General features: G+C 38.3%; 1 protein-coding gene across 7 annotated transcripts in view; it reads left to right on the forward strand.

Annotated features, from left to right (window-relative positions):
• Positions 1–13,583, forward strand: part of AKAP7 (A-kinase anchoring protein 7) — a 104,141-nt gene that overhangs the window by 60,935 nt on the left and 29,623 nt on the right. The window contains exon 8 of one of the 7 annotated variants that reach the window (XM_045843810.1): positions 5,915–6,008. The exons of the other annotated variants lie outside the window; for them this stretch is intronic. Coding sequence (XP_045699766.1) covers positions 5,915–5,919 — 5 coding nt within the window. The 3' untranslated portion in view covers positions 5,920–6,008. Of the gene's footprint in view, positions 1–5,914; positions 6,009–13,583 lie in introns of those variants that run through there. 7 annotated transcript variants of the gene reach the window in all.

Raw genomic sequence — 13,583 nt, forward strand, 5'->3', positions numbered from 1 at the left:
TTTTGGTTTTATTTTAGCATGGGTCTGTTTTGGCAATTCATTTTCATGTTTCTTGTATAAATAACTTGTCAAGTGTCTTTTTAAAAAATGTCAGTGACTATATGCTTCATTTCTTTTTTTAAATCATTTTTTAATTGTTATTCTATTACTGTTGTCCCAGTTTTTCCCCCTTGGCTCTCCTCTACCCATCCCACCCCCCGCTCCCTCAGTCCACCCCCACACTGTTGTCCATGTCCGTGGGTCACTCATACATGTTCTTTGACTAGTCCCTTCCCCTTCTTTCCTCCATTATCATTCTTCCAACCTCCCCTCTGGGCACTGTAAATCTGTTTTACATTTCCATGCTTGTGGTTCTATTTTGTTTGTTAGTTTATTTTGTTCTTTAGATTCCTCTTATAGGTGAGTTCATATGGTATTTGTCTTTCACTGACTGGCTTATTTCATTTAGCTTAATACTCTCCAGTTCCATCCATGCTGTCAAAAAGAGTAGGAGCTCCTTCTTTCTTTCTGCTCTGTAGCATTCCATTGTGTAAATGTACCTTATTTTTTTGATCCACTCATTTACTGATGGGCACTTAGGCTGCTTCCAGCACTTGGCTATTGTAAATAGCACTGCTATAAATATAGGGGTGCATAAGTTTCAGGATTATAAGGATATATTCCAAGCAGCAGTATATGCTTCATTTCTAGTTGATTCTTTTTCATGTTTTCCTGTTTTGCTCTTTGCTTCATGGATGCTATTCCTTCATTTTTCTCTTGGAGGATTTCAACCTAGTTTGTATTTAATGTTCTTTTCATATTTTTTAAGTTTCTAGTTCTTCGGGTATGAATTCTTCTATATGTTGGGTCTGTTGTGGCACCCCATTTCCTCTGATGGTTTTTAACTTTTTCTGAGGGCCCATTTGCATGTTTCCTCTTCATCACCCCATGTGTGGTTTAGAGATGTCAGCCCTAGTCCCATAGGTACCCTGCTCTGAACTGGGTGAGGAGCTGGCAGTTGCAAACCATCCTTGTCCACCAGGTTGGAGTTCATTCTTCTTGTGTCTCACCAATTTGTGAGGTTTTTCAAAGAGTAAAGAGCATTAGGGCTTGCCATATTGGCTTCAAATACTTTCCAGATTTTATTTTGCACTTAATTTTGGTCACAAGTTATTTTTCATATTAAATGTTTCAAATTTTTGTTAAATTATAGATTGAAAAAGTTCTACTGTGATTGGTTTAATTATTATGACTAGAGTCATCTCCAAACCAGAGATTTAATATGCCAACGTAAGAAATGTCCAAACCTGTAGAGATTTTTATGAGTTTACTTGAACCAAACTGAAGACAATTGCTGGGAAGCAAAATCTCAATGGATTGAGAAAATGCTCCACAGGATGGCAGTTTTGCAGGTTATTTTATGCATTAGAATCAGAGGAGGAGTAGTGAGGAGGGTTACATGAAATCCAATGGGGTAGGTTAAAGAGGTGGGAGAAAGCAAATTGAAAATCTCTGAGATTGGATAAAAAGTAAAATAGAGAGAGACATACTTTTTACATTGGGGGCAGAGGATGAGTTACTAATGAAACTTTATATCACTTAGAGATGGTATGGGGTGGTGCGGAGTAGTGAGGTCTCTACTTGGGTGTGGTTGTGCCTGGAGGGGTCTGGCAAATGAGATTACCTGAGATTTCAAAGGTGTGTTATCTTAGATGCAAAAAGACTGGAGAGGGTCAGTTCAGGTAAAGGGTGACCTTTGTCAGGAAGCTGCAGGCCTAGGATGTGACTATCCACCAGGACTCGAGTTTGGTGAGGAATTTTTATGTTCAGACTGTCCCATGCGATTACCGTTGGTGTCTGAGTTTGTAAGGTCACCGTGGAAGTTTCCCCTGAGATGGTCAGTTTTAGTCGGTGGTCCCTTTTCCATCCACAGGTACAGATATATTTATATTGTCTTATAGTTTTTTTCATTTGAGCTTTTAAAATTTTTTAATTTTCTTATTTATTGGTTTTGGTAGTGGGGGGATAGACAGACAGAGACAGAGAGACAAACATCCATTTGTTGTTCCACTTTTCTGTGCATTCATTGGTTGATTCCTATATGTTCCCTGATGGGGGATCGAACCCACACCTTGATGTGTTGGGATAATGCTCCAAACAAGCTGCCTGGCCAGGGCTTTCATTTGAACTTTCAAGCTACTTGTCATGATCATTAGTATAAGTACTCAGACAGAGTATTAACAGAAAATCCAGTTACTAAAAGTGAGTGTGAAGTAGGGATTTAGTTTTAGGAATATATATTTACAAACTTTTTATACCCCTACAACCTTAGTCTGTGTTCCAAAGATCAGAAATTATCAGCCTTTCATGTTGTACTTGATTAAAAGGTTTTTTTTTCTAATTTGAATGACTTGCTAATATTGGGGTGATTTCATTTTTAAAAAAAGCTGGGTTTCTACCACCTTATGAACTATCTGCTCCAACATTCTTGCATGGCAGTGATTTTCTGGATGGGGTAGTGGGCACATTGACCTTGAAAGTAGCTGCTTTTTATCATCTCCACCCCTTACTCTGTTGTTTTTCTTATAAACTTTGCTTAACTGTTCACACTACCTACTTGACTCCTGAAGGCACTTGAGTTTGGCCCCGCTGCCAGCTGTTGCTATTCCCTGTGCCTACTTTGCATTTCCATGCTGTGCATTTTTGTCATCTCTCATCTGTACCTTGATGTGGAGTGTTGGGGGAGTTTGCTAGGATATGGACGTAACATTTGGATTTTTAGATACAAGGAGTGGTACTACATTTTAGTTCTTTCATAATCAAAACTTTGAGTGACACTATGCCTACTTAGTATTATCAGGCTATAACTCTTTACAAACCTAACTATACTAACCAGCTATAATTCAACCACCCCCTACTCTATCAACCCACCCCCCAAAGGGAGGGAAATTAGGAATGAAATGTGATTCAGATTCTTAGGGTGGTGAAAGCTGTTCTGCATGAACTACTTACTGGAGCTGAGTGAATTAATTTTTCTCAGGCAGCTATGTTCCATTTATATTTCCTTAGGGAAGGTAATTGACTAAATGACATCCTCTGTAAGACTGATGAGCAATTTAGTGCTTGCAAAAACTAGTTTGCTTTCAGCTGTCGGACTATTTTGTAGGGGGGCAGTAGGGAATTTGGAAAGGTCTGGAAGGTATTTCTTTTGCAGGCCAGTATACTTCTTTATAATTTCTACAAGCCCAGTTGGGAACAGTGATTTTCTGGGACCATCACCCTTTTTTGTTTAATAATAATCCATCATTAATTTAATATTATTGAGCATGTACAATGTGTGTACTACTCTCTTGGGTATCATGAAATACAAGAAATATAAGACACAGTCCTTAAGGGTGATATGGAGTCACTGGGAAGCTAAGACTACATCTGAGAAACAGAGATGGAAGAGGAATGGATGAATGGGGCTTTGTCCATAGCAGTAATGGGCTTTGGCATAGGACACAGTGGAAGAAGCTTGCAATTTCACCTTCTGGGAGAGTGTGAAGATGGTGAGTACAAGAGTTTGAATAAATAGGATGAGATCAAGGAGCAGACAGATGGACAGTAAAAAAAGCACCCTTTCTAGGAGCACTAGTATGATTTACAGGGGTAGAGAAGCAATGGACTGGGAGGTAGGGTGAGGGCAGTATTAGTGATAGGAGCCATACTTCAAAGGCTGTAGTGATAGAGTCTACTGTCTCATTAGTGGAGGAAGCTACAAAGGAGGTGGTGTCTTGGTTTGTGTGTTTGAGGAGTTGGTGAGGGAGGTGGGAAAAGATGGGCACAATTATGGGTACTGAGGCAGGGAATGTGTAATAAAGGAGACTGAGTAGATATGGGATAAACAGAGGATGAAGTTTAATACTCAACATACAGACACAGGGTTGGACCCTAAAGATAAGACCTTCAAGACTATAGCACAGAGGCAATGAGTAGGTAGGGTTATGTCAACCGTAGGCTCAAATAGAAGCAAACAGGCCCACACAGATATAGAGATAGAAGGGGAAAAGGGTCATATATATCAGGTAAGTTAGAGTCGTCATAGCTACAGTCTATTCAGCCTGTATCCAAAGCCAGACAGATCAGATCAAGATTCCAGACTTTATGGGCTGAAACTCTATGGAGAATTCTGAGTGAGTCAGTGAATTTATTCTATCCAGATGTCCCTGCTTTTTGAGAATCCCCCTTAAGAGACATGAGCAGCTTAGACCGATGCTGTCAGTCTTAAAATGCTTGTCATGGTTCATCCAGTGATTTCCAGTAGTCATACCTAAGTCATGTTCCAGCCAAAAGGAAAGGACCTTTGGGGTTGCATCTGCAGAGACCCTCAGCTCTGACTTTAGTGACCTAATCTTCAGTGCCATTGCATCCTTAGGGACCATGGCAGAGCTCCAACAGCTCTGGACCTTGCCTGACTTTAGTGTGTAGGTATGGGATCTTCTCTGTGAAAGAAAATACTGTCCAAGTCATGCTCCATTGGTGGTTGCAGCAGGGAGTGCTGGAGGGAGGAAGAAGTCAACGGTTTTTCTCTATGGCTGGAAGACAGAGCTAGGGCAAAAATCTTTGAGCTTTCTAGAATCTTTAAATCTTAACCCATATCAGATCAATGATAAATAATAAAGTTTTAAAATATTTAATTTGAAAATGTTTATATTGCTTAAATGTCATATGCCCATGTGAAGGTCTACTTAGTGGATAGCAGTATTGGCAATAGATGGGCACTTGGATGTTGATTTTTCTCATGCAGATTTTTTACTTTTTTGCTGTAGAAAAATGTAATTCACTGAATGATTTAATATACTAATAATTTATAAGGCTACACTCTTGTTAGATTTTAAATTCTTTTAAAATATACTTTTATTCACTAGTTCTCAAACTTTGGTCCATGGATCCCTGGCAGTCCCTGAGACACTTTCAGAGGTCTGTGAGGGCAAAACAATTTTGATCATAATGTTAAGACATTATGTGCTTTTTCCACTGGGTTAACATTAATACTGATGATGCAAAAGCAACCGTGGGAACAACTGTGCATGGCCAGTATGAATCAAGGCGGTTGCAGTTAAAATTTTTTTTGTCAAGTTTTATGTAAGAATGTTCTTGTTGAGTCATAAAAATTATTAATTGCATTTAATCTCAACCTTTAAGAATGTGTCTTTTTAATATCCTATGTAACAAAAATGGGAAGTGAGCATAAACACTTCTACTGCATATCGAAGTAGGAGGCTGACTCCAGGAAAAGCATTTGATTGGTTAAGCTGCAAGATAAAGTTGCCACTTTCTTTCTTGGAACGCCATTTTTTTTTCTTGAAGAATGACTGACAGACAAACCATCATTGTCAGGCTTGGGCCTAACAGGTGTTTTCTTGAAAATAAATAAAACGGTCACATCAAGGAAACTGGCATTATTTATTGCTAATGACAAATATAACCCACATAAACAAAAGCTTTTATTGGAGAGGGAAATTGTCAGAAGTTTTTAGGAGTGGAAAGCGGTCCTGGAGCCAAGGCGTGCACAAATTCTCATGGTCCAGAGAAACCAGAAAACAGTGTGATCCTCAGGCAGTTCTTCGAAATTAATTTTGATTAATAGTTCCAACTTTTTCTTCTTACATTAATTCTGATGGCTACTCAGCTGTCTCTCTATAAAATATAAACTGGTTTTATTCCTCTCACCTAAATTTTTTTCTATATCCCTCCTTAATTTCCGTTCAAGCATTCCTTCTTTGGTAAAGATATGAGTGCAAATACTCCAGGCTGACAGTAGCATATCTATATGATGTGACTTATTCATAAAACACTATTATGTTAATATTTTATAATATACAAATGTCTTTTTTGTGATGGTCAGGACTAAAATTTAACCTTTTTTTTTTTTTTGGTGGTGGTTGCACAGACTGATGGGGAGATGATTCCGAAAATTTTATCACTACTTAGACCAGCAGTTTTCAACATTTTTCATCTCATAGCAACTATAAACTAATCAAAAAACTCTGCAGCACACCAAAAAATAGGTATAATTTTTATTTATTCACACCAGATGGATATTGTTGTGTTGGCTGTTGTCAGTTTTTATTTAACAGTCTAAGGGAAAAGAGGTCAGCACCTCTGAGTAGTCCGGTATGGCATGTTTTAAAATTCTTGCGGCACAACGGTTGAAAATCACTGACTTAGGCCAATTAAGATGAATCTATTTCAAGCATGTTAGAAGAGGGAAATAGTTTATCATCTGAGAAAACTACACATTTTTTTCACTTGAAAACTTTAGCAGTTGGAAGTTTTCTGTTCAAAATTATCAAATAATTTAAGAGGAAATCAGTAGAGGATATTTCATTATTTTCTTTATGACACAGAAATTGAGTGAGTATATAATTTATCATTCAAATGGTATGCTTACAAGTGTGCTATGCTGGGATAAAAGAAGAAAATCAAGACTATCTGGGTTTAACTGGGACTCATGTCATCCTACTTAGAAAGCATAATGCTCTTTAAAAAGCAGAGCCTTTGACGTGTTAACATACGATATTTCAAATGCCAATCTGGTTCCTTTTGTAACCTAATTTTCCCTCTTTAAATGTTCCTTTGATGAAACATGTCTTCCGAGAAGAAAGTGTTTGAAATTTCATTGTTATACGCCCTACAAAAGTGAAAAGCAATTCATAATCAGAACTCTCAGGTTATTTTTATATCTACTTGGGTTAGAGGAAGCTTCGGATTAAGTAACTGAGAAAATTAATCTTAGTGATGGCTCACTGTGTTTTAAATGGTGTATCAGCGTTTAATCTGGACACTAATACAAAGTGGCAGCTGTGGCTCAGGCTATTTTGAAAATTCAACCATCTGTTGGCCTGGTTTCAAACCTTGTGATTTATATTAGATGCTTTAGGAACTCCGCGTATTAAAGGGGCAGTGCTATATGGTATATTTAACTATCTGAAAATTAAGCTCTGCTGCTAGAATGATGCAATAAAAATTTGTCATTTTATGATTTATTTGTAGAGCCTTCTATTTTAAGTGTATTCTGGAAAACATGAAAGTAAATTTTTCCCCATGTGTATGCTTATTTTAATTTTTTAAATTAAGTTTTCAGTTGCATTTGACATACTAGTTCTAGGTGAACAACGTAGTGATTAGACATTTACATACCTTAACAAGTGACCACTCCGATAATCTAGTACTCATCTGACACCATGTAGAGTTATTACAGTATTATTGACCACATGGTCAACGTTGAGTTCCAAATGAAAAGGAAAATGAACTGCGTGAACGAAATGATCGAAGTGGTGAGCCTGTGGTCAAACCAACCCATTAAGATATAGCTAATTAGTGTTAAGAGACCCTTTCAGTTGCCAAAGTTATGGCTAACTAGTCCATCATATTGCCCGATTGCCTCCAAATACATTGTTTCACTATACTGAAAATGCTTATTAATTTTTTAAAAGTGCTAAACACAGTGCCTGGCAAATAGTGTTATAAAATGTTACTTATTAATGTTAATAGTCTTACTAGTTCTATTAGAATGCTTATTAGAATGGTATTTTTACTTTTCTAATATCAGGATGCTCATTTCAGGTTATATGGATTTGCATTATTCTTGTGTTTTCCTGAAATTGGCATGTGATTAACACTGGTGCATTTCAAAATAAAAATGACTATATATATGTATACTCATATACACACAGGGGTGGGCAAAAGTAGGCTTACAGTTATGAGTACACAAACACAGTTTATTCTGTTGTTATTTATTAATTATTGTATTATTTATTTGTATTACAACTGTAAACCTACTTTTGCTCACCTCTGTATATGGCAGGTACTTTAATTTATGTATTTATGCAGTATTTTATATTGCATATACATATTTATACAGGGTGGGGCAAAAGTAGGTTTACAGTTGTGTATACACAAAACACAGTTGATTCTTGCATTATTATTTATTGTATTGTTTCCCATAAGAGCAACTGTAAACCTACTTTTGCCCCACATTGTATATAATTTATATATATACATACAATGGCAAGGATGAAAACTTGACTTTTGGGAGGAAACAATAAACTAGGCAGATCTATTCTGTTTAATGTAGTATTATCTAAAAAATTAACTTGATAATGTGGTAAAATCACAAGAGGCAAACGTACAAAACTCACTAATTCCTCTCCATTTTAGTGAAGCATGGAGGAACTGGAGAAGATGCAGAATAGCGGAGAGAGTGTGCTAGAGTGAGAAAAGCAGAGTGCCCCAGGAGTTCCCAATCAAACAGTCCTTTTCCAGTGGCTGTTGCCGCTTCCCAACTAGCAATATTGTGCACATTACTTAATGACCCTAAACCTATAAGGTAGGGCTAATAATGGTGTTACCTCATAACATCATCAGAATGGAATGAAATAATACACAAAAAGCATTTAGCATCATGCCTGATACATACTCATTGTCCACTCACTAGTGTCCATTATCATTGCTGTTTTTATTTCAAATTGTATGTAGAATTCTTATGTCCAGGACAGAACAGCCCAAAGACTGACTTAAGGAAAGGTTAGTATTTTCTTTTAAAGATTTTATTTATTTATTTTGAGAGAGGGGGAAAGGGAGGGAGAAGGAGAAGAAGGAAAGAAACATCAGTGTGAGAGAGAAACATTGATGTGAGAGAGAAACATCCACCAGCGCCCTGCTTGGGAATCGGACTGGTGAGCTTTCACGTTGTGGGGTGATGCCCAACCAATGAGCCACACCAGCCAGGGCAGGAAGGGTTAGTATTTTTAAAAAGTCAACTTCTTAATCTTTACTAGTTGTACACTATTCTAGGAATTAGGAAAAACTCTGGGCTCTGAAAGATTGTTAAACACTGGAACAAGGTGTGAAGGGATTTGTGAGATATCTTTACGTTTAAGGGGGAAGAGAGAGTACCATTTCTGAGGTCATCCAACTTGGAGGTCTGAGTGACCTCTCGATGTCTCTTCCATCATTGTGATAACTCACAAGTTCTTTATTTTGTGTTACATTGTTGTATTTTAGTTTTTGCTGAAGCTAGACTTTCTGATTAATTGGAAGAGAAGTAGTAACATTCTCATTGTCCAGCTCTGTCTGAAAACCCATCCCACTGTATTCTTTTGTTACATATTTACTCTTAAAACAGGAATTGGAAGGCAGGGTATGACTGTAGTGAGGAAACGGCTCTTGGTTGGCTGCCCTGGTGGAGTAAATTCAAGATTCACTGATGTTGCCTGAGCCATCAGTTCGTTCCTAGCTTCCTCGGTGTGTTGAAGAGCTGTGCACAGAAAGACTCCTCCTTCACTGTAAAACTCCTTTAGTGTCTTTGTGGTCATTGCAATTTATTTATGCCATTTATTGAAACTGCCAAGTGCCAAGCGTTATGCTGTCTGTGTATTGAGGATGAAAGATGTGCCGCCATAGACCGTACTGTCCAGCAGTTTACTTTCTAGTGGGTGATCATGCAATTACAATTTAAGCTGATAATGACTGTGATGAAGTTAATGAGAACCCAGTGGGGGTTCTTTTAATTTGGTCTGGGATTAAAAGGAGAGACTGCATAGAAGAGGTAGGGTTTGAGCTGAAAAATGAGAATGTGGGGAGGGAGAAAAGGAAGGGAAGTGTTTTCTCAGAGGAGTGTAAGTAGTTCGCTCTGCACATGAATTACTTGTCATTCAGGTCTTATCTTAATTCAGATCTTATTTTGTAGGGAATGGGGATCATCAACAATATGGGAGCTTGAATGTCACCATCAGATTTGTGCTTCAGAAAGGTCAGTCTTCCAATGGTATAAGCGCTTGGTTGTCGAGAGGGAATAGAATGCTGAATCAGCGAGATGAGTAAGAAGGCTACCTGTGAGTCCAAGCAGGTGGTGATTGCCTGCAGTTAGCGTTTGCAGTGGAGATGAGAAAGGGGGATGCATCGTAGATCTAGGTAGGCAGGAGAAGCAGTGTTTTCATGTTTAGGCTGGAGTATGAAAGACAGAATTCTAGGATAGCTCCCACGCATGGGGCTTAGACAGCTAGTAGGTGCTAGTGCCCTATACCCGCATAGAGGATAAAGGAGAAAACAGATTTTGGTGACAAGAAGATGATGAGTTCAGTTTTACACACACACACACACACACACACACACACACACACACACACACAAAGCACCTGTGGCCCAATCAAGCAACAGACCCAGGAGGAAAATCTGGGACACATATGATATATCCAAGAGAGATGTGGGGCACAGTGGCATTAGGTTGGTAGTTAAAGGTGTGAGTATGAATGAAGTGGTGAGGGGCACCTGGGCAACCTGGGACTTCTAGCTAGTTTCTCAGCTAGTTACCTGAGATAACTCTTGGAGAGGAAGAAAGGAGACTTCTAAAAAGGGGCTAGGATAGAGATAAAAGGTTGTAGAAATTATTTAAGTAAATATGACATTCATTTGTTGTTTCTTGTTGGCTTATGGAATCTGGACAGCAATGACATAAACATTTCCCTTTACTATTCAAGTTTACTTCCTCTACAGAGAATGTGTAGAGGAATGTATCCCTCATAAAAACAGAGGGATAAGGAGAGTAAAAGAAATACAGAGTATACATTATTTCCCTTTATGAAGTTTAAATTTTCCATCTTTTTTTCATTAATCTCTAAAGGTCCTTTGATATTTTATCTGATTTTAATATGTTTTATATAAAGTACCTAAAACACTAATTCTAGCTAACTGAGAAAACAACATTTTCTCAATTCATGAATTGTGGTTTTATTTGATCTTCTATTGACTTTAGTATTCAGGGGAATATTTTGTCTTGATTCTGACTATGAGTAAAGGAAACTGCATTAGAATTTCACAAGTTTTATGTTTCAGACCAGGGAACCATAGCCGCCAAATATATTTTCATTGCTAACAGCTCTCATCCAAGGAAAAGGTTTTGCTTAAGAAGTCAATCTTAGCATAATAAGGTTTAGAGAGAGGCAGTTCACAGTTTTGCTGCTTGTTCTCCAGCTACACATTTAACAAGAAAGTAGTTTATAAATGTGGCATGCATATCTGTATATGATGGGTTTTTTTTTTTTTTATTAGCGCGAAACTCTTTTTCAATGACTTACTTTTTTAGGGCTTTTTTTTTTTTTTTGCTATACAAAATAATTTTTAGACTCTTTCAGTCACTTCCCTAATTTTAGTTGACCACATTTTTACTAAATGTGGATACCGTCTTTTTACTAAAGCAAAGGTAAATACAAAGCTGCAGTGGTCACTAGTGTTTTCCCTGTTCTGAGTCTGCTCCCTTTGCCCTTTCCTCCCCGTTGACAGAGCCCCCTCCTCTCCCCATGAGGCTGTGGGCTTCAGGGCGTGTGGGCCCCGCTTTAGCCTGCAGGTGATCGGGCCCATTCTCCTCACCAGGGATGAGTTTAGGAAGTGGCATGTAACCTCATTCTGATCTGTGAAGGGAAGTCTGCTTGGAACCTCAGAGAACAGTTTTTGGTGATACATAGAGATTTGTAGAGAAGAAAATGTCATTTTCTAAGTTGGAAATTGTTGGGTATACCTGTGTGCCCAGACTTAGCAGCTACCATGGTGAATCTTGATGATCTTGTTAAACCACGGAATTAACCAACCCTGGAGCCACCCCACCTCAGATGATAGAGATGGCATTGTTTTTTAACCGTTTGAGTCAAGATGTTTTGTTACCTGCAGCTGAGTGCATCCTAACACACACACATTTCAAATGTGAAATAAGAACTGTCTTAATAGAAAATAGACTCAGCACTTTGGTTTTATGAATGTTTAAACAGCAGTTCCGACAGTTATCAAATGTTGTTAGAAGCATGCATAAACACAACGGAGGCTGACACGTGCATCAGAAGGATGTCAGCCTGGGTTGCGGGGGATCACGCCAGATCCTGAGACCTGCCAACACCAATCTTCACTTAACTGCATTTCGTTTGGTATATGTGAATTTTCTTTTTATTATCTTGGGGATTCACTCTCACTTTTCCTTAGCCCTTTAAGTGTTATTAGAGGAAAAATGCTTTAATAACAACACTCGGAGTTGTTAAAGCACCTTCTATGTGAAGTCTTCAAATCCTTTACAAAGCAGGAAATGTGACTCACTGTCGCCTGGTCCAAGGTCACAGTGGGCCACTTTCAGAGCTAAGTGTGTATGGACGAGATTCCACATAAAGAATAATTAGGACCTATGAAGAGCCCCAATAAATTAGGGACTATAGAACCGAACTTTATACTCTGCAACTGCAAATAAAATCTTCTCATTTGGGCCCTATTGGCTTTCCTGAAGTTTATTTATTTTTTTTTCTTTCTGTGAAGGATGTTGCTTTCTCTCTGAAAGTCTTGGGCATTAAAGGATTAAGGGCACTTGAATAAGAAAGCAGCCCTGTCAGGTCATACAAACACTGGCCGGAAGATTAGTTGTATCCTTTACTTTTTATTCTTAAATAGGTTTTAACATCCAGAAGTTTAATGTGTCCTTCAATGAGTAACTCTAGTCACGTTTTGTGATTTTATTGTTAATGCTTGGAAAGAAGGACGGGCTGGAAGAAGCGGGACTGAACAGTGTCTGTCTGGACGACGACTGTTACCGGCCCTGGTTCTTGGGTTCCTGCACTGTCTTCACGGGGCTGTCCAGTGCACACGCTGAGTGAATGCTCTCGTCTGCAGGGGCGTGCCTTCCGCTGCCCGCCTCCTCCCTCCTTCTGCCTCGGCTTGCCTACCTACTCTGGGGGTACATCTCCACTGGAGTTAACGTCACCCCAGGAGCTGATGTAATTACCACATAAGCACATACTAAGTGTTTAATAAATTGTTCCTTGAATCAAATTGAATTGCTACAATGGTATAATATAAATTCCAGGTGTCAAAAGACACAATGTGACTTGTTAGGCCTTCTTCCAGCCTTCTATTTCAGGAGCTCCACTGCCTTCTGTTCTGTAAGCGGAGACATAGGTTCTCTTCCCTAATTTATGTCTCACCAATTCTGGACTTGTCTTTAGCTCTACCATTGGTTAAGATTGGACCACACACAGAAGAGAACCAACTGCATAATAAGTGTGGAGGAGGCATTTGAAAATTGGTGGGAAACAGGGACGCATCAGCAGACATTCAGGAATGCCCATTACGGGTTGGTAAAGGACTTCTTTTGGAGTTCTGGTCTCTGCTTGTTCACCCCCCTTTCTAAATGCACATATGCTGTATATGGTTTTTCTCACGCATTTCATGGGGGAAAACACAAGTCTTTTTGCAACTGCACACTGAAATTATATAGCATATGGCAACTTCAGATACAAATACCTACAATTTTCAGTTTTCTAGAAAAACAGCTAAAGCCCTGCAAAGAGAAGTAAAAAGTCCTTGAAAATATGACTAAAGTAGGAATAATGGTAAAAATAAATAGATTCTTGGCTCTCAAATTTCACAGAACAAGGTTCTTTTCCCTGGTAATTAAAAACAGGACTTTAATGGTGAGATTTACAGATAATTTTTAAAGTTTTCAGTTATGATTTTTCAGTTTCTTACAAACATTCATAAGAACAGTTTTCAAATATCAATATTTAATGATATAATTTCAGAAG

Source organism: Phyllostomus hastatus, unplaced genomic scaffold (genome assembly GCF_019186645.2).
Source record: "Phyllostomus hastatus isolate PE091 unplaced genomic scaffold, TTU_PhHast_1.1 phas_contig_40, whole genome shotgun sequence".
NCBI lineage: Eukaryota > Metazoa > Chordata > Mammalia > Chiroptera > Phyllostomidae > Phyllostomus > Phyllostomus hastatus.